At 39.8% G+C, this 21808-nt stretch overlaps 1 protein-coding gene and 1 long non-coding RNA gene across 5 annotated transcripts in view; both read left to right on the top strand.

Annotated features, from left to right (window-relative positions):
- The window catches only part of LOC122147188, a 29454-nt gene extending 11243 nt beyond the window's left edge, over positions 1-18211 (top strand). For 2 of the 3 annotated variants that reach the window (XR_006161469.1, XR_006161470.1), the window contains 6 exons: positions 884-1263; positions 3843-3958; positions 8550-8737; positions 8816-8888; positions 16697-16865; positions 17762-18211. This is a non-coding gene — a long non-coding RNA (uncharacterized LOC122147188). The other variant, XR_006161471.1, reaches the window with a different exon arrangement.
- Positions 18212-19636: 1425 nt separating this feature from the next.
- LOC109080769 (mRNA decay activator protein ZFP36L2-B-like) overlaps positions 19637-21808 on the top strand; it is a 3339-nt gene continuing 1167 nt past the window's right edge. Inside the window, exons 1-2 of one of the 2 annotated variants that reach the window (XM_042768502.1) lie at positions 19637-20001; positions 20177-21808. The exon at positions 20177-21808 is cut by the window's right edge and continues 1167 nt beyond it. In XM_042768502.1, coding sequence (XP_042624436.1) covers positions 19687-20001; positions 20177-21313 — 1452 coding nt within the window. In that variant the 5' untranslated portion in view covers positions 19637-19686 and the 3' untranslated portion in view covers positions 21314-21808. Of the gene's footprint in view, positions 20002-20173 lie in introns of both variants that reach the window. The other variant, XM_019095784.2, reaches the window with a different exon arrangement.

The raw sequence follows: 21808 nt of genomic DNA, 5'->3' as shown, positions 1-21808 counted from the left end.
CAAAAGCATGTGGAAGTGATCTGTATTTATGATAAATGACTCTTTAAATAGCTCGCTGTCTGATTCTTGTGTTGACGTTGCGTTGGCGATGTCTGTGTCAGGGTTCTGGTGATAAGGTATTTTCCACATTAGATTAGATATTCCAGTTCTCATCACTACAAACGTTTGTCAACATCCCCACCCTGATTTTAAACATGCCTTCCCATCACCCCCTTCTTATAATAACCGTCAGGGTCTGTGTGAACATGTCAACAATTAGCATCATTGAAACAGGTGTTGAGCAATGGCCGTGCCCTAAAGAGATGTGCAAGTATACACACACACAGAATCGCCTCTCACACTTGGCTAAATTAGAGTGCGGCGCAGGCTAGCTGCTTTAGGTCAGTCTGAGCGTGCTTTAAAAAAAGCGTTCGAGAGTTCTTTTGATACGCGGGTGTCACGGTAACCGGGCCGTCTCTTGGGGAATGTGGCGTGGCCCCGCCCCTCTGGTCCACTGCTTGTTGAATCATGTGCAGGGGTGGATTGAGTTGCATTGTGGGAGTTTGAATGGTTCCTTGGAACTCTTTGGATGAATAAGTGGGATTTATTTAGCTTTTAGAAGAATATTGCGTTCATAGTAATTCAGTAAGGAAAAAAGGATGCTTGAGGCTCTGAAGCTCTTGCGATTCCCGGCTTGCTTTTCAGCAGCGATGGCATAGTGAAGCTAAATAAATATTTAATAGCGAAAGTTCAAAGAGTGATCATTTGTCACTAATATACACCAATTGAAGTAGTTCTCTTACTGCATTGTACACTTTGATATGTCACCTAATATCAATTATGCTTTATTTTTTAGAATTTGTCACTTCTCTTACATGTAAACATTTGTTGTTTTCTGCTCTAGAGTCACAGCTGAAAAAACTGTGTGAGGAAACTCTGCAGATACTTATGGCCTCAGAGCCTGTGGCCCCTCAGGGGCCCAATGACATGAAGCTCTCAGTCCCTGGAGCCACACAGTACCTGCAGAATCTGGCTCACATAGCCATCAGCATCTGTGTGGAATCACCTCACCTGTGGAACTGTCCAGAGTCTGAGGGGTTTCAGAGAGACCTCCTGGAGCGACTCTATGAGGTTCGGCTGTTTCCCCTGGAACAGTTCTTCAGGTGACTTCAGAAGACAGAGGAAGAGTGTCAACATGGTCAGGGACCCTTGCCCTTTGACCTCAGTGTGTCCAGATTGACCTCCCTGGCCCTTCATGAGACTTACCCTGGGTGTCAAGCCAAGGTAAGGAAACCACGCTTTTGCTTCAGCATACTGTATACAACTTTATAAAACTTTAATAAAAAAAAATAAAAATACAACACAAAAACAACTTGCGAAAGCTGTAACATTACAAAACTTTAAACAACCTACAAAAGCAAAGCACAAAAACAACAACTTAATAAAATTATTTGTTACAACTTCAAACATTCTACTAAGCCTTACGCAACATGATACAAAAAAAAGAAAAAAAAGAAAAAGAAATACCAACTTCTTTACAAAACTTCAGACACTCTGAAAAACTCAACAAAAATGCTCTACAAAAACTTTGTAACAAACACTATAAAAAACACTTTACAAAAAGCAACACTATTTAAATTATTTAACAAAACTTCAAACACTCCACAAAAACACAAGCACTCTAAACACTCTACTAAGCTTTTCAGAACACAATACAAAAACTTTACTAATAACTCTGAACACTTGACACAACTCCACAAAATGCAAGTTTACAAAACTTCAAACTTAACAAAAATACTTTACAAAACTCCAAAAACCTTACAAAAAACACACACAAAAAGCAACACACACACAAAATGGTTTAACAAAATTGTGACTTCAAACAAGACAAAACTTTAAACACTCAAAACCTTAACAAATTTTACAAAATGATTTGCATCACAGATTCAGACACTCTCCTTAGCTTTACAAAACATTACAAAAGCTTCAGAAAACTTGACAACTTCACAAAATTCAGAAACTAACACAGCTTCACAAAAGCAGTGCGGAACTTGTCAAACAGAAATATTTAAACACTAAACAAAATTTACACAAAAACAACACCAACTATTTAACAAAATTTGAAACAAAACAAAAACAAAAAAAATAAAAAACAAAACAATATAAAATGAAAAACATTATAAAATACAAAACACAATACAAAAACTTTACAAATCACTTGAAAACTTCACAAAATGCAGTGCAAAACTTTATAAAATGTCAAACATTCTGAAAAACATTCTACACACAAACCCACCCCTAAACCTCACAACAAACCCTAGAGAAAAAAAAATAAATTGAAAAACCTTAAAACTTGAGAGAGAGAAAACTTAACAAAAGCAAAAATGAGAAGCAGTGAAATTACTTTGGACTCTAAAAGTACTAGGAAAAGTTTTGCGAATGAAACTTAATGCAGGTTAGCAGTTGATATCCTTGGATTTCATCAGGCTGAAATTCACCATTACACTGATTACAAATTTGGCCCTGAGATTAGTAAATTCAGTCGTCTAAATTACACGTCGTCATATGGGGATTCTCTCTGATTAGCTGAATAAACATCTACACTGTAAAACCTGCTGGACAGCAGCTAGCCACAGCTGTGTCTCTGAATGAAACTGGCTGAATGTCATTTAATTTTCATTTACAGACTCAATACACACAAACGCAGTTTCAACTCAAGAGCATAAGCCCTGCAAAGTGAAATGGCAGGCGATTTCCTGTTTAGAGAAAGGGGTCGTGTTTCAATTCCTCATAAACACTCAACCAACCATAAATTAGCCTCCTGTTTTGCCGTTTCTTTCATTAAGCAATGTTCAAACTGACGGGAATCTGCTTTTCTGGAAGGATGTGTGTGTGTGTGTGTTTGTGCATGTCTGTTGCAGTGATTTTGGCTGGGTGTGCATGTGTGTTCTTAAAAGCTGTTTTATTGGCCAACTGTTAATGTTTAAAGTGCTGCTGTTAGGCTCTAGACTCTCGATATGGCCTGGTTTCCATGGCAAGTCTACTGTTCCACCAAAGCATTCTGGGAAGTGATGAGGAAGGTTAGGTTAATTTCCTCTGTGGGCTCAAATGGCAACGCTAATAAGAAAATATGCATTCGAACTACAATTGCACTAAAGCCTATTGCCTAAATCCATTCTGAAAATATTTATTTTAGTCTTAAGACTAAATCCACATTGGTTTCGCCATGTACTTTAATATTATATAATGTACTGTAATATAAAAGACGGAAATATAATCAAGTCGGAGGCCATAGAAAGGCATTAAAAAGATCTGTAAAATGCCCTTATTTAAAACTCTTGTGCACTCCAATAAATAATAATCAACCAAACAAGTCTAAATAATATCAACAAAGCACTGTAGGGTACCTGGCCTGTCACGGGAAAGGAAAGGAAAGACGGTGGGGGTCTGAGGAGAAGAAAACAAGTCTTCCGTTAACTCGCTCCGCTCTGCTGAGAGGGAAACCCGAGGGCCAGAGCTGAACCAGATGTGTTTTATGTGCAGGAGGATGGAGGGATAGATGGATGGATGGGGAGGGAGGAAGGTTACTGACAGACGGGAGGGTGGAATAAGGGAATGTTCATATGGATGAAAGGAAAATGGGTTGAGAGGTGTGTCTGGCAAATGAAGCACTGAAAATATTCCCAAAACATCCTGGACTAACTTCTCGTGCTCTTTGTATTTGATTAGTCAGGGTAGATGCCATTTTTTTTTTTTTTTGTAGGATAAGGCTGTGTAGGATAGATGTACAGTCTGTTCAGTGGTTTTGTGAAAATAAGGCATCTAGCCTGATTAAAGTCTCCATTTCTTTTGGTGTTTCACAGGTTCTGCAGGTTCTTGCTGTCCTCCTCCTTTCTTCCCTGCTGCACTGGAGAGATGGGATCACGTCTTTGAACTGTCAGGAGTTTCTAGAGTATCCACTCTGGACCTCTACACACAGGTGAACCATACAGATAAAACTATCATGTTTTTCTTTTTTCATTGACTTTTGAATTATTGCAGTTAATTAGCTTTGTGACCAATGAAAGTTTGATTCTTACACGTTTTGTTTATCATGATAATCAACTTAGCATAAATACAGTTGGCAAAAGTAAAAAGCTATAGGGTATAAATAAACTACACCATGGTTGCATGAGTTCAGCTTCACCACCATTATGCTTCCGATAACTCTTTCCTAATCTTGGTTTAAAATCCACAAATGGGAAAGTTTGAGTTAGAATAGAATAGTGCCCAAAAGCGCATTCATAAAAAACATCTTGAGCTTGTGTTGACCACAAACCTTTTTTCAGACATTTAACTAAAATTCCATTAAAAAAAAACAAAACAAAAAAAACTTGACTTTGGGACGTTGAAAGTTATGCTCAGTCATAGGCCTGTGCTGTTCCAACGATAAAGATGAAAATCTAAAGAAGCCCAAATCAAAAGAAAGGTCTAGTGTCTGCTGTCAATTCTGTAGGTATATGAAGCACAGCTTACACAGAAGTTACTTTCAAACCAAGGAAAAAAGTGGCAAATCCGGGTGACCAGCTTGAACCTGTTGCGAAATCTGCGTGGGTAAATCTTTCACCCTCACGCAAAATTCACAAAATTGAAAATAACTGGATTTCGCCCATGAAACTTGTTGAACAAGGATAAATGTGATTCTTCCATTCACATCCAGTTGTGCAGAAAGTCCACACCAGATTTAAAAAAAATAATAATATTGTATACTAGATTGCACCAGCACCCTAAAAACAGCATGTTCTCAGCAGCTGTGGACTCCAACAAACCTCCTCACTGTTGAGGCAGCGGTTTGGGTGGTGGATATCCCTCTGGGGAAGCGAGAGGTACTCTGTTGAGCGGCTTGTGCTGTTAGCGGGAAGCGTAATGGCTTCAGATGTGGGCTGCGACTACAAAAGAAACCACACATACCTGTGGTCGCCAGCCGCCCTGTGTACATCAATCACCCTTTTATACCTACGGCAGAGCGGGAGGGAGATTGATTTACACATTAAAGGCGCACAGCTACCTGTGCTTTCAATTGAGAGAGTGTCCGTATTCCTTTACATAGGGTTATTCCCTATAATTTGTGGGTATGTACAGGAGGTTGTGTGCATGTCTTAATATGTGTTTATGTGGCGGCAGGTGCAGTTGGACTGTTGTTTTTGGCTCCTAGGTGCCTGAAGGGGCCTCAGAATAACAGACACCTTCACATCCCAGTGCGCAGTGAACACAGGCCATCGATATTGCATTACAAAGACTCCTTCACCCTGCAGCGCTCGTACGCTTTCAGTCTCTCCCCATAAGTTCAGCATTGTGAAACGCTTTGCGGTGTATTGCTGTTTGTACAGTGTGACATGATACGTGTCTTTTGTAGCAGTCGCCCTGTGATTTAAGCAACCCCATAACACTTGCTGAGTGTGTGTCTGTGCGATTGTGTAATACACTTGGACACTTGCAGTGTTGTGTAATGGCACAATTGCTGAGTGTATTTTGGTACCCGTGTTCTGTTGGACAACACATGCTGGATTACACCTGTTCTGAGATCAAGTTAGTAAAACAGCCCCTCTTGACTCGGCCTGGGGGTCGTTTTCAAGTGTGTCAATGTGTCTTCAGTTTATAATCAGACAGCGTTTATGATCAGGGTCCAGATGGTCGTGGAAAAATCTGGAAATTCTAAAATGGCTATTTCCAGGACTGGAAAGTTAATAATGGCCTTCTGAAGTGGTGTGTTTGTGTAATAAAAATATCCATTTTTAAAACTTCCACTAGGGATGCAACAATACAGTTTGGCCAAGGTTCAATACATATCTCGATTTTTTTAACGGCGTGTTTTTTTATTTTTTATTTGTTATTCAAGAGGGGCTTTCACACCATGTAGTTCTAGGAACTCAGTTCTTGTAACTAGCCAGCAGGGTGGTTCCTACAGAACCAATTTCCCTCTTGGGCCATTTTCCTAGTTGTATTCGTACCTGCAACAGGAACTCTGAAGCGCCCGACAGCGTTTACAAATGTCAACAACTGGTGAATGGAGGACGCCGTGATCGGAGCTGTTTTTGTTGTGTCGTGGGGTTCGTGATAATGGAGATGGTATGTAAACACACAATGTAGGTGATAGAAAGAGCATGAAAATTTGACTAAATCTCCGAGACAATTTGCAGTGTTACATATCATCAAGGCTGAGAAAAGAACACAACGCTGCATCAACAGATAAATGCCATTATCGCTGTTTTCCATGTTCGTGGAGTAAATATTTTTACATGGCCTTTTAAAAATGCCAGGTAGCCAGTGTTGCATGTGCGTTTGACAAAGCGTACACTTGATTTGTCACTGGTAGTTCCTATAGTACTGTTTTAGACCTACTCTGTGGGAGTCTAATTTAGTTCCTCCAAACTGAGTTCTTAGAACTAAAGTCGTTCCCAGTTCCAAAAAGTGGGTACTTCGGCCAGAAGTTTTAGGAACTATGAAAAGGTTCCTCCAGTGTAAAAGCCCCTTATGCTTAGGCAACAGGAGCAGTAATTTTTTTTTTCTTTATTTAGCTTCTTTCTTTTATAAAATTCCACTTGTACACAATCCTAGTGTACTGTATAGCATAAAATAAGTAGACAGCAATAGGAATGCACTGATCTTTACTTTTCATGGCCAATTCCAGTGGACAATTTTATTTTTATTTTTTGTTTTATTTATTTTTTTTACGGAAGAGTAGGGCTGTGCAAAAAAGCTACACAAAATCGCATTCATAATCAGCAATGAAACACCTGCGATTCTGAACGTGATTTTGCGTAGCTTGTCAGTGAACTACGGCTCTGTGTAGTAAATGCTGCTCCATCTGAACGCACATGCTGGAGATTTACTACTAATCACAGGAGTGCCTTTACTGACAAGATCTGCATGAAAATCGCATTCGATTTTTGCACAGCCCTACGCAAGAGACAAGAAAGAATGAAAATATGAGTACATGAACAAGATGTTTATTTGCTTTGTTACAGGCCATCTGTATCCATATAAAATAGAGGCAACCTTGGCATTTTAATCATGATCCAAACAAAGATGCTACATACATCTAGCATGAGCAGTTTTTAAACTGAGCTTTACGGGCTCCCAAGATCCTTTTTCTCAGTTAACAATAGCTCCTTTCACACTGTGATTCCGGAAAATACACGGGTAATGTGTCCCGGCAATTGTTCCCTAGTCGCTAGATTTTGCCCCTTTCACACTGCCAGTGATTACCCGGAATCTGTGCGTGTGTTCACACACAACCCGTAAAGGTCCCGTGAAGACACGTGATCTCAGGGTGTGACGTGTAATGTACGAGTCGAAAACGCTAGGCATGTTACCTTTCACTTAAGCTGGCGAACGATCTCAGCTTGAGCGCGGAAAGTGAGGAACTAACTGATCTCTGCTTCGCTACAGTTTGCACATATTTTTTTCGTTGCGAACGTTGGTCTGCCTTCAAAACACGCTAAAAGATTCGTGCGATAACGCGCGTCATCACTACGACACACCCTTTACGGCATTAGTTCTGGCTTTTGTTCACACAGCGCTCGTTCCGGGACTGAACCCGGCAATGTTACTAGGTCAAATAACCAAAACCGGGACAAGGACGTGTTTGCGTTCACACAGAAGGCGACCTGGCAATGTTCTGGGAATTTTCATTGTCCAGCGTGCAGTGTGAAAGGGGCTAATGTGATTTCAATGACTACCATTCAGATGGTCAGTATTTTTTCATTAATTTCATTTATTTCATCAAAGATGTCACTAAAGACTACATTTCTACAAAAAAAAAAAAAAAATCTTATTTTCTATGAATTTTAAATAAATGCTGTTCTTCTGAACTTTACATTGATCGAAGAATCCTGAAAATGTATCACATTTTCTACAAAAATATTGAGCAGCACAGCTGTTTTCAGCTGTGATAATATTAAGAAATGTTTCTTGAGCAGCAAATCAGCATGTGAGAATGATTTCTGAAGGATCATGTGACACTGAAGACTGGAAAGTCAGCTTTGCACTAGGAATAAATTGCATTTTAAAATATATTCAAGTAGAAGATGGCTATTTGAAAATGTAATAATATTTCACTATATTAATGCATGTTTCTAATGTATTTTTACTTTTGAACTGGTGTATTGTAAAAGCATGACCAATCTCTTACCACAACAATTTATGCCATGATAAAGTTGTTTTTGCTGGAAATTCAATGAAAAATGGTTTTATGTCTTAAATATTTTGCAATAAAACAATTAATAAGCAAGTGAATGATAATTTTAGCATCAATGCAACAAAAATTAATAAATAATAAAAATAAAAACAAAAGACATTAAAATGGATTATGCCGATTACGATCAGAACACTTTCTGAAGCGCAAGCTGTTGTACAATAGCTGATAATATACCTTAAATTATGAAGTAGCATGTGAACACCATGATTATGATAATTATACAGTACTATGGTACATATCAACTTTCCAAGGCATTACTATCGTACAGATCACTGTACCTTAGTACCAGGGTATCACCCCAGTACTTCAGTAGTGTGTTTGTGTCATACAGCGGGACCTCAGTGAGGCTGCAGTGGTCTGTCTGAGCAAATGGGAGGTGCTGGTCGTGTAGGGCTGCGGTGAGGAACAACCTGCAGAATTCAAACTCATGTCAGCAGAGGTGCTGGTGAAGGCAGTCCCTACCTTACTGACGGCACCAGCCCTGCCTCTGGGCGAGTGGACATCTATGGACAAGAACAAGTATGTAGGAATCTGAACTAAACTCATACTGTGTGTAACTATGTAGCACTATGGAAGAACCTGTTTACTTTATTACAGGATGAAGATAAGGATGTCAGGGACGGAGCAGCTGACTTCACCTGCTACATACCGGCCCATTTACACAACACAGGTACACAAACACACACGCACACACACACACTCATATTAAAGGAACATTCTGAGTTCAGTGCAAGTGAAGCTCTGTTGACAGCCTTTGTGCCACAATTATCACAGGCTAGGGTTTTTTGTCAAAAATAAAAATAAATAAATAAACTTTTCACCTAAAATATTTTCTTGAGGATTTAAGTTAATACTTCAATAATTTAAAGTGATACTCCACCCCAAAATGAACATTTTGTCATTAATCACTTACCCCCATTTCATTCCAAACCCGTAAAAGCTTTGTTCGTCTTCGGAACACAGTTTAAGATATTTTGGACGAAAACCCGAAGGCCTGTGACTGTCCCATAGACTGCCAAGTAAATAACAGTGTCAAGGTCCATAAAAGGTATGAAAGTCGTCGTCAGAATACTCCATCTGCCGTCAGACATGCAATCTGGGTTATATGAAGTGACGGGAACAGTTTTTGTAAGCAGAGAAAACAAAAATAACGACTTTATTCAACAATTCCTTTGTCAACTGTCTCCTCTGTGTCTCTTCATATCACTGTGTATGCTCTTTTGTATCATCCGCGCCACAAGGATGCGCTGTTTTATTTAAAATCAAAGCTAAATACATGTAGAAACAGTGCATCCTTGTGGCACGGATGATACAGAAGAGCATACGGTGATATGGAGAGACAAAGAGGAGAATCCCTTTAACAACACATTTGCTTGTTTACGCTTGTCTGATGTTAATGGTCACATGACGTGCAGGTAAACAAATAAAATGTATTTTCTTAGTATTTCAAGTATTTAGTTTTGATGATTTTTTTCAGTTCTTTTTTTTATTGTAAAGTCATATACATTCATACACACACACACACACACACACACACACACACACACACATACACTAAACAAACTTTGTCTTAGCATGAAACTAGTATGCTAGTCACTTGCAAATCTGGTGTGTGTAAAGTAATATTCAATATTTCAGTGTCATAGCAATGCAAAGGAATTAAACCCAGTAATTTTCACATGCAAGAATACTAGGAAGGGACTGCTTAAATTAATAAAAGAAAATCTGATTTAATTAATTTAATTAATTTAATCTCTACATTATTAGCTTTTCATTAACTCATGAACTTCAGTTTAGGTAATCATATAGACACTTTAATATATATATATATATATATATATATGTATATATATATATGTATATATATATGTATATATATATATATATATATATATATATATATATACTGTATACACACACACACACACACACACTGTTTAGTAAGTATAGTCACAAAACCTAAACTTTGTAAGTGTTAGCATGAAATTAGTATGAAAAAGGCACTTGCTAACCTGGTCTTGTGCAAAGAAATATTCAGTACTTCGGTGCCATAGTCATGTAAATCCAAGAATACTAGAAAAGGACTGTTTACATGAGCGCAAGCAGGATTGACGTCTGTAACACATACCAAACGTTCACCACTTAAAGCATGATTGTCACCTTTTACAGCTCAAATAGAACAATTTTGCAACTTTGAATTAATATAAGTACTTCAAAGAAAATGCAAGCTGCGTATATTGAAACACTTCCATTGTGAATGCATTGCCATACTAAGGAAAAAGTTGCTGCAATTACTGTGCTTGTATTGAACCCAGAACATTACACAACACTCACTCAGGAGATCAGATGAAGATGGCTGGAAGGGGAGGTACAGTGTTTTAAAGAGTGTTTTGGAGGGATGGGGGGAGGTCAGGTCAGTGTTGTTTACGACCTCATCTGACTGAGCGACAGAGGAGAGGTGTGGAGGAAAGGCGGTGAACGGCAGCCCTGCGCCTTTGAAATGGAGGTGTGTGGGTCAGCAATGCAGAGAGGAGCGGCACCTTCGTCCCATAAATCAGTCACACATCAAAACCACATCATTACCACATTCTCTGACACGCTGATATCCTGCTTTACAAGGGCAAGAAAAACAAGAGCAGGATGGGGGAAGAGTCTGAGAAAGCGTTGTCCCGCAATTCTTTGAGCCTTCTCTCTCCACCAAACCACAATATGTTACTGGTTTTGGGTGACATGAAATTTCAAGCAGTGACAGCTGCTGTGTTTGATCTAAATGAGATGTAAAATTGTTATACATGCGGTTTTTGTGACCTCATATTACACATCTTGCTGAAATACTTGATTCTGATTGGTCAATCACTACATTCTTAAAATGTTTTTTATATAATGATCGTTAAACTGTATAATTATTACATTAGGTGGTAATCATTGTCACAACCATCATCAGCCAGTCATTATCACAAAATATTGGGGTTTATTTTGTGCTTAGTGACTGGCTTATTATCCCAAACAACAATGGCGTATTTGTACTTTAAAAATTGATTTGCCACTCCGCAAGTGTGTATAACTTAATATTTTATAATTTTATGCATTATATTTAGACCTGTTTATTAGCGTTAATTTGGTGCAATTAATTTTGGGAAAAAAAACGTTACATTTATTTAATGCATTAAAATGTGTTATTATATTATAATAACTATATAGAACACTACTATTCAAAGGTTTGGGTCAGTAAGGCTTTTTTAGCATTTATTTTATTTATTTTTTAAGGGCACATTAAATTGATTAAAAGTGATTAAAAGACTTCTCCATTGTTGCAGAAGTTTTCAAAAAAATTCAGGATTTTTTTTTTTTTTTTTTTTTTTTTTTTTTAATATTAAGCAGCACAACTGTTTTCAACATTGATGATAAAAAATGTTTCTTGATCAGTTCAGCATATCAGAATGCTTTCTGAAGGATCGTGTGACACTGAAGAGTGGAGTAATGATGCTAAAAAAAAATTAGCTTTGCATCACTGGAATAAATTACATTTTCAAATATTAAATGAATTTTAGTATTTCACAATATCACAGTTTTTCTGTGTTTTTGGTCAAATACAGTAAATGCACCCTTGGTGAGCATAAAAGACTTCTTTCAAAAACATTTAATTAAAGTCTTTACAGCCCCAGACTTTTGAACAGTATTGTATATGTAAATTTTAACCTAAAATGTTGATGGTGAAAAATAGTTTTAGACTTTGAGAAAGATGAAGCAGTTGAGATGTATGAAGTAACCCTAACATGATCTCCCACTGTAATCACATTCCTGGCTGTACTTGGCCCTCTTTCTCTTCGCCGTCACAGTGAAGTCTTTGTGCTGTACAAAAAAAAAAACGAATTCAGTTAGACAATTTTATTCCTCCGCTATCTCAGTACAAATTAGGTTGGAAATCAGAACCCCTGGCATCACTTGACAAGGATTTTAAGAGGGTGAGAGGTACATCTGATAACAGCATTAAGACGGAATAGGACAATATTCTCACGGGGGGAACTCGGGAGTGTTCAAGCATTTCAAATGTAATTATTGTGCCTGAAATGCTCAGCGCTTTTCATTTGTGTTTGCCAGGTTTTTTCCTTTTTTTTTTTTTTTTTTTTTTTTCCCGGGGCTGGTTTGCTTTCGCCTCATTTACAGAGACGTAAGCCTTGAACAAGTGTAAATATTTGGTGACGAGTAGTTGCTAAGGTGTTCTAGGAGGATGCTAGGGTGTTGCTTACTGGCCCAAGTCAAAAAGCTCTGTAATAGTCTACGGCATTATTAAGGGACTTTTTACCCGTTTTTTCCTCTGCCAGGCAAAAACACATTCTGCTCTCTTGGAAATGACCCGTAGTCAACGGAACACATGCATTACTCCCGTTGGTATTGTTCTTGCTGTGTCTGGTTTCGTTTTGAGGACGTTCTCACCAGTCAGCTAATGTCAGTCTCCAGCGTTGTGCGTGTAATGTCTTTAGCAGTAAATGCCCTGTAGTCATTCATGTAATGGATTACAAGAAGAGGTCTGAACTGATCTGTGGATCATCCATCCATTAAATCAGGAGTGTCCAAATGTAGCGCCAGAGTTTCTCAATCATTAAAGCAGAGCTCTTTGGCACTAAGTATAGTTTAGGCATATTGGCCCTGTTATTAATTTTAGCTGGTATGTTGAGCTTGGAACTAAAATCCTGTTTTCTTCATAAAGAAACTGTTTTTTTTTTTTAACTATATAAAACTGAGAAACGTTCCACGCGCTCCAAGATTATATTATTTCAATGAACATATTTTTATTATTACTTCATTGCTGAATTTCTGCACACAATCTGTAAGAGGTCCTCATCAGATCCATGGAAATGAGCAACCTTGGGTCTTTTCTCAGATCCAACTCTTTTTGGTCTTTATTGAATTTTATAAATCCCTATGGAGAAAATGAATGGGACAAATACTTCCGGAACCAAGGCTGCTGAAAAAATGGGCAGACACAGGAAACATTCTAAGGATTCTGAGGTACCTCATATGTTAATGAGTCTTTTTCCCCATCTGTCTTTTAGGGTCATGTGACCGTGTTCCAGGCCTTTTAACCAGCAGACACCTGGGTGACACTGTAACACTCCCGCTAGACAGGTTATAGGCTGATGTAAGGGACACTAAAGAACTCAAGCAGACGTCTTAGTTTTGGCATAAATGTGTCAGATGATATCTGTCTCCACTTAATTCTGCTGGCCTGCTGAATACTCAGGGCCATAATCATGACAGTAACCTGCACTGGAAATCAAATGTAGGTTTAAGGTATGGAGTTAATGATTTCTTGCTCTTCCAAAAGGAGCTGACAGAGATTGAGATGTTGTTTTGTCAACCAATATCAGTTTTAGCTGTTGTTTTATTTCTGCTTTTGACAAAACAAAACAAAAGTCATTATATTGCAACAGTATAATTCAAAATAATAGATCACAAAAATTGCAAAAAGATAATGGTATAATAATGATAATCATTGATACACTCATATTTGTGCAATTGTTGTGGTCTATTATTATTACTACATAAACTAGAAACAGATTTTTGTCATTTAAATGATGGCACAAATATAATGTATACATATTAAGAAGGAAGTTGATATTTATACATATTGCATTGTCAGTCTGTTTGTGGTTGGTATGTGTGAATGCTTGCATGTGTACGTGTGTTTGTGTTTGGGTATGAGTCTCCTCTAGTTCCTTGGTTCTCATAGGTCTCTAAAGGAAGTTAGAGCTGTAAATGTGTGTTTTCTCGCACCTTGATACCACTCTCGCCCACACCAACACTTCCTGCCCGCAGACTTTTTGCACCTTGTTCTGGGAGTGTGTCCAAATATGCACGCATATATGTTAGAGAGAGCGTGCAATGATGCACGTGGCCATTCCCACACGCACTGAAATCTCTAGTCACATACAAGCTCAGTGTCTTGTGATCTACCTTGTAAGTGAGACTCTGTGTGTGTATACAGAATCTAAATTAAAGGGATAGTTCAACTGTCATCTTTTATTCATCCATCCTGTATGACTTTCTTCTGTGGTGCACAAAAGGCTGTAATATTGCTTCTGAAGAAGTGCATGTGAATTCTTTTATGGTGCTATTTTCTGTCCTTCTGGAGCTAGACAGCACCCATTTTCGTTCACTTTCATTATACTAAAAAAGCAGCCAGGATATTCTTCAGAAAGTAATATTTTCAGTATAAGTCATACAGGTTTGGAACAACATGAGAGAGTGAGTAAACTATGACAGAATTTCCATTTTTTGGTCTGTTTAATCTAGTTTATTGGGATAAAGCTGTCAAACCCACCATGAGACCCCTGTTGCATCATGGGTAGGCTTAAACCAGAGGTAAATAAGGCTTTAGAGAAGTCTTCTCATTCATCCAACCCACCTTCTCTCATGCCCGACACCCGACACTCACCCAGCTGCGCTCGCTCACATCCCAGATTTGCCACACACTAATGCTCCTCTTGCTTTCATCATTCAGAAAGTTTTTTTTTAATTAGTTCCAGTCCCACGACTCCCACAGATCGATTACGGGAATGAAACTGCCCTCGTCTCAGCACAACTGTGTGCATCTAGACACAAACCGGCTGGGCGAAGTGCCCCGAAACACCTCGTGAACATTTCTGCTGTCACATCTACAGCCAAGATCTAGAAGCTTCTTCACTTTAACTTAAAGAGATTGTTCAGCCAAAATTCTGTTTTCATATACTCACCCTCATGCCGTTCCTAACCTGTATGACTTTTTGTTCCTATGTGGAACATAAAAAGAGACATTTTAAGAAATGTCTGTGTTTATGTCTATATAGTGGAAGACATTGGTCAGCAAAACAGTTTGGTTACCAACATTCTTCAAAATATCCACAGAAGAAATAATGAAAGAATTTTAATTTTTGGATAAACTATCCCATAGTTTATACAGCTTGTACAGCAAGGCCTATCAGGAATACACTGTCAAGAAAATTATGAAAATATTGTACCATTACAAGTGGTAAAAGTGATAACTTTACCTTATTCACCCATAAAAGGTGCATAATAGTACCTTAAAGTAGTAATATGTACGCTTAAGCTGCTACTGTGGTCGTTTTAGGCATAAATATGGTACAAAGTTGTCCTTTTAAGGGTACTGCACAAGTGACAAGCTGTTGTACCCCCAAAGGTACAATTTTTGAGAGAGTTTCATTTTGGTATTTACCCATGTGATACGTTATACATATGTTCTTAAACGGCAAACAAACACAGCAAAAGTTCTCCTTTAAATAACACCAAAAACACTTGTTCTCGCAGATGCGAACAGAACATCCTGTTGAGTAAGCTCTGAAGAGATTGAGAAATAATGTTATTGAAGTGCTAAACCACAGAAAAGGGAATGGAAAGAGATTGAGTTTCCTATTATTTCTGACTGTCTGGGTGTTGATTATTTGTTCGGCCTTGGATGGCATCCAGCACCAAAGCCCATGGGGATGAAAAGCACCTCTGACATCAGACTCCGGTAAAGCAAGAGATGGGGCGTCCCAACACATCACATAGAGAAAGGAACATGTCACCCTCTTGAGTCTACACAATCAACATCTTTCCACATGCTTGTAATGTCAGCCTGTAGCCCTCTACTTAAGTTTGCCTCGGAAAGCCGATCCATTCATTCTTGTGCAGCGGTTGCTTTCCCAGAGTTCCTTTTGGGGGAGGGGTGAATGGGTGGGCAACCTTTAGGTGTTGCTTTGGACTCGTTCTCTCTCTTTTGGTTTTGACTTTTGAAGTAGCCTTAGTAATTTGCATGTCAGATTCTGGTTGGGAAGGGGGGCAATGGAGGGAAACTGGAGTTCAAAACAAACTGCAGCAGATCTCTCACATTACTGCTTTGATGCATGAACAACTGGAGTCGTTAAACCAAAGGGAGGTCGACGGCCATCCTGGATGGGTGTCAGTGTTGCTGTCTTCTTATGTGTACTTAGATCTTTTCTCACTTCCCTTATATTACGTCTAAATCTATTCTTAGACTCAACTTCCCGATTGTTGAGTCAAAAGCGACCCGTCTTGAATGCCTGCACATGTGCATATGGTACATTGTGGTTTCCAATATGTGCGTTTTGCTTCTGAGTTATAGTTTTGTTTCTCTCAAATGGGTTCCATGCCAGGCGAAGATGGAAACACGCTGTCTAGAGAACAAAAAGAGAGCGATGCATCAATCTCAGGCTGTTGCTTTACATCCAACTCGCTCTGGCAAGTCTCAGATTGGGAGCAGATTGCATTGTGGCAAAGCACCACCTTCATTGCCTGAACCCAGTAATGCTTTGGAGACTAAAAAAACCAAACTAAGATTGACGTGGCTCATTAAATTGATCTATTTAAACTTTCCATACGTGTGTTCCAGAATCATTGGCTTCGCTGAATCCTGTGTTACATCAGGGAATATTTGTCAGACTTGAGTTTGACTTCTATGTTCTGCCGCATTTCTAGATGTTGCCACGGGTGCCGTCTCTCCTCCGGTTGCCCTGGAGATGGGGGTGGGTGTTCTATGCTAGCTGTTCCAGATGTGGGGCCAGGTGGCTGCTGCAATGGTGAACCGGATAGAATGGCTCCTGGGAGATGAAAATCAGATACAAGTTGTGAGGAGTCACTGGACTTGGTAAGGAACACTTTTATATATATATATATGTATATATATATATATATATATATATATATATATATGCATCACTGATTTTGCTTATGTTTGCAGGCTTTTTAAACTTTGGAACAGAACTCGTCCCCCTTTTGTGCTACAGGCACACATGACATCAAAATCTTGACATTAAATTGGCAACTTGTTGAGGAGAGGTGTGCAGATTGTTTTTTTGTTTTTTTTTTTGAAATGTAAAAGTTACACAGTGGATTATAAAATTTTGTAGAAAATCCCATAGACTTACATTGATGGACCGATAGAGTGCAACAGTGCCCATCCACGGCTTTAATGACATAATAGAAACAATATATTTTGTTTATTGCAAACTATGTATTAACATACAAATATTGAAATAACTTGAGAGCATATAGAGACTGAGTCAAGTATGTCATTACGGGTGCTAAAGAATTCTTTTGTGATTTGTGCATTACTCTGCAGAATCATCCCACCAGGAATTCCTCTATTAAACATGATTATTTAAAAAAATTAGTTGAAGTAATGGAGTAAACGCTTCAACAAAATCATATACCATTGATTTACAACCTCACTGCTCACAGTGATTCTGTCTTTAAAGGTGTATAAGTTATGGTTCAGTATCTATAAATTGGATTTTTAGTTTCAGAACCAACTGTTGTACTTTATATGACCTGTCTAATAAAATGGGCCAATAAGCATTTACTTGTTAACACCCTAGAAATCACCCAGAACACCCTACTCACTCAAAACACCTTAGCAAACATAGCAACACCCTTAAAGTGCCCATTGTCTCCACTCTCAATGCCCTGCTCACATTGTCTTCAGAAAATCTAGTTTAAGAATGTAAGTTCTTCGTATTCTCTCTCTCTCTTTTTTTTTTCCAGGATGAGGACGTCTTCTTTGAGAAGGGAGATCTTAACCTGTGGGACAAGCCTTTGTTATGGGCACGAATGTTTCACGGACACCTCTCTGCCTTCATAAAAGTGACACATTCACCTGGCGTAGGCGCTGCAGAACTGGACCGACTATCAGTCATCGCAAAGAGCAATAACCTGGCGGCTCAGCGTTCAATGAAAGCCCTCTCTGCACTGCCCCAGGCTTCAGCCCCCATCGAGTATGCCAAGATATCGCTCCTGAAAGAGAGAACGTCACTGGCTCAGAATCTTCTAGATACACTTACATCTTCTTAGATGACTGTGAAAGATACAGAAAATGAAAAGAGAGGTGCATTATGAACCTATTTTAATCTCACAGTGGTTTTCCTCTTTGAGAGCTGAATTGCATGCAGGCATAACCACAAGCTTTTTTAATTCAAATAAAGTTTATTATGTTCATTTGACTGGGATTACTTTTATACACTAATGTGTGTTTGCGATACTGAGAATATGAGAGGTTTTATTCTCCTCAGCTGTGTTTTCAGTGTGACGTTTTCACACGAGCAAGCTGTTGTATTTTTAATGCATAGCAAAACTGTTTTTAGTACACTAAATTATTTGGTTGCTCCTCCTGTGTGTTATGCAATCAGAGCAAAATAGTCTGGTGTCCGTTTGCTAAGTAGACAGCTGGACTGCCTTCAGGGGCTGTAGTAGCAATGTTCCCTTTTAACTGTAAAATGATGTAATGTTTTGGAATGTCAGCAGCCATTTTCCTCCCACACACACACACACACACAGGGTGGGTAAAATCACACATGCTGTTCCCCTCACCAGGATCTGGAGTTTTTTTTTTGTTTGTTTTTTTGTTTTCTTTTTTTCATTTATGTATAGATGTGACAAGAGTACTGCTGAGATATGCAATGGGAACTGGAATGGGGAAAAAACGAGGGAATGTGAAGTGAATTTTATATATATATATATATATATATATATATATATATATATATATATATATATATATATATTATATATATATATATATATAATATATATATATATATATATATATATATATGCCTGTAGGTGGCGCCCAAGCCCTTTTTTTCGACGATAAGCATTGACACCGTAAGGGGGCAGTATTGTGTCGTTTTTATTAGAGTTGAGAGTTTGAGTTTCTTGAAGGATTTGATATTTATTTTCTTGCAACGTGTTGAAACTTATATCTGTGTTTTCTAAATTAAGGATACAATGCAAAAAACTACGAGAATTAATTATCAAATGTACATCATTGTTTATTTAAAAACACATTTCTAGGCTAAAGTGGACTTTATTTATACAGGGAAAGATAAGCAGAGGAAAACTTCACATGCAGATAAGTGTCATAGTTTCGCACTCTATGCATCAGACCTGGCACAGCTTCAAACACTGGCCTCTCGGTCTAGATTATGCAATCGCACTCACCCACTAAACATTTCCTGATATCAGAGCGACCAGTCTTGCGCGCGCACGAGTCTCGTGTACGCCAAGTGTCAACACTGCGCGAGTATGCGCGATAGAGGTTTCTTCCACCAGTTTTCCTCACTGTTAACATTTTGTTTAAATGGGATGCCATGTGCTTTTCCTATACGAATATGGGGTTAATATAATGCGTATATTTAATAAACGTATATTTGTAAAACCACACATAATGTGGTAGTATTTATATATTATTTTTGAAGCATTTATTAACTTTTCTAGGTTTAAAAATATATGTTGATTGTATTGAATTCATCTTTTAAGTTGTGCAGTGTTGGAGAGCTGCCGTGAGAGTGAATGTGCGCCTTCAGGAGGGGTGCATAGTCCCGGCGACACTCGTAAAAGCAGGGCGTAGCTTTGATGCAACTTTCGCAGTGAGTTTGCGAGCTCCTCCTCTTTACGCGCTGCCCCAAGCTTATATGTGCGGAGAAAAGCAGACTCTTTACTGTTCTGGCTCGGCACTGCGCGGTGGGAGAAGACTAACAACAAAAACGCAACGAGGAACTCAGCCTTCCCTCTCTGAGTTTCAGAACACATCTGAGACTAGGCTTTTTTCTTTTTGTTCCGCATCTCTTGCACAAACTCTAAGCCAGTGGCAAACTAAACGCCTTGGTATCCAAAGGCTCCAGGTCGGTCCTCAAATGAGAGATCATCTGCGACTGTCTTCTTCTGAAGAAACAGAAATGTCTGCGACCATCCTGTCCGCTTTCTACGACATCGACATGCTGTACAAGGTACGTTGCTGATTTAACAAAACACTACTTGCATATGATCTCTGCTTGGACTTTTTGACGATTCGAGAAGTTTTAGCCGTAACGAATCCATGCATGGCTGAGACAAGTAACGTACATAAATGGTTTTGCAACTACTTTGCATTGGTTTTAACTTTGTTTCTCCTCTGCACAGCAGGAGAAGAGCCTCAACATTAACGCCATACACATTAACAGCATGCTGGATAAGAAAGCTGTCGGGGCCCCGGTAACAACCTCCACCAGCAGCAGCAGCAACAACTGCAACTCGTACGCGTCAGGATTCTTCCGCCGAAACTCCACCAGCAACATGGAGTCCATGACGAACTGCAACAAGTACCCAGCCAGCTCCTTCAGCAGCATGAAGGAGAACGCTATCATGAATAAGGAGAACAAGTTTCGCGACCGTGCCTACAGCGAGAGCGGCGACCGCGGCCAGCAGCAGCTGCAAGTGCTGCAGCAGAAGCCGGGCTCGCAGATCAACTCCACCCGCTACAAGACGGAGCTCTGCAGGCCCTTCGAGGAAAACGGAGCGTGCAAGTACGGCGAGAAGTGCCAGTTCGCGCACGGCTACCACGAGCTGAGAAGCCTGTCTCGCCACCCGAAGTACAAAACCGAGCCATGTCGCACTTTCCACACCATCGGCTTCTGCCCTTACGGCCCGCGTTGCCACTTCATCCACAACGCCGACGAGCGCAGACCAGCGCCGAGCAACGCCAACAGCATGCAGGGAGAGTCCCCCAAGTCCGCCCGGGGGGAGCCGCTGTGCGGCTACGGGCAGCAGCAGGCGGCGGGAGCCTTCAGGGAGCGACCGAAACTCCACCACAGCCTCAGCTTCTCGGGTTTCTCCAGCCACCACCACCACGGACTCGACTCCCCCCTCCTCGAAAGCCCCACGTCCCGAACCCCCCCTCCCCCGTGCTCCAATGGTTCCTCCTGCGCAACTAACTTCTACGAAGACGTTCTCTCGTCGACCCGCAACAGTGCCTTCTCTTTCCCCGGCCAAGACCTCAAAGCCCTGCTCGCGCCGCTGGCCGTGCACACGCACAACAGTTATTACGGAAACCTTCAGGTCAACATGGGCGACGGCCTCGGCCACTTGCAGTCCCTCCAGCGCCTGTCGGAGTCGCCGGTGTTCGACTCGCCCCCCAGCCCGCCCGACAGCATCTCTGACCGGGAGAGCTACGCCAGCGGCTCGCTCAGCTCCTCCGGAAGTCTCAGCGGCTCCGAGTCTCCCAGTCTGGACGGCGGGAGGCGTTTGCCCATCTTCAGCAGGCTGTCGATTTCCGATGATTGATCCGCTTTTTTTTTTTTTTGGTAGTGGACTCGATAGCAGAGGAGTCTACCGTTAGATATATAGTTCAGGCTCAGCAATAGACTTTTTAATCTCGAGGGAGATGGATCTGTTTGTCAGACGCTTGACATGGCATTAGTCTGTTTGAACTGCTTTGAAGGCATTCCACCGGTGCAGTTTGTTGCATTCTCTTGGTCTTTTTGGACCATCTACTTTCCAGATTTGTACAAAAGACTTATTTTATTTTTTTTAACGTGAAAGACAGAGCGGTTTCAGATTTTCCTTCATCCTTGCCAAGAATATGCCTTGAAAAAAGTATACTAGTTTTCAAAGTATGTACAGCCATTCCAAAAGTTATCCAGTTTCGCGACGCCACCCAGCGGTTTGGTTGGTTTGTGCAGTTTGAAGCGCTCTCCTTTGGCTTGTTGGGAAATCACTGCTGATGGTTGAAAATAAACTTTTCTTTTTTTCGCTGATATGAGTGATTACATAGCAGTG

The sequence above is a fragment of the Cyprinus carpio genome, chromosome A13, assembly GCF_018340385.1.
Source record: "Cyprinus carpio isolate SPL01 chromosome A13, ASM1834038v1, whole genome shotgun sequence".
In the NCBI taxonomy this organism is placed as follows: Eukaryota; Metazoa; Chordata; class Actinopteri; order Cypriniformes; family Cyprinidae; genus Cyprinus; species Cyprinus carpio.
Note: the sequence above shows the minus strand (reverse complement) of the source record. Positions and strands in the feature narration are given on the sequence as shown.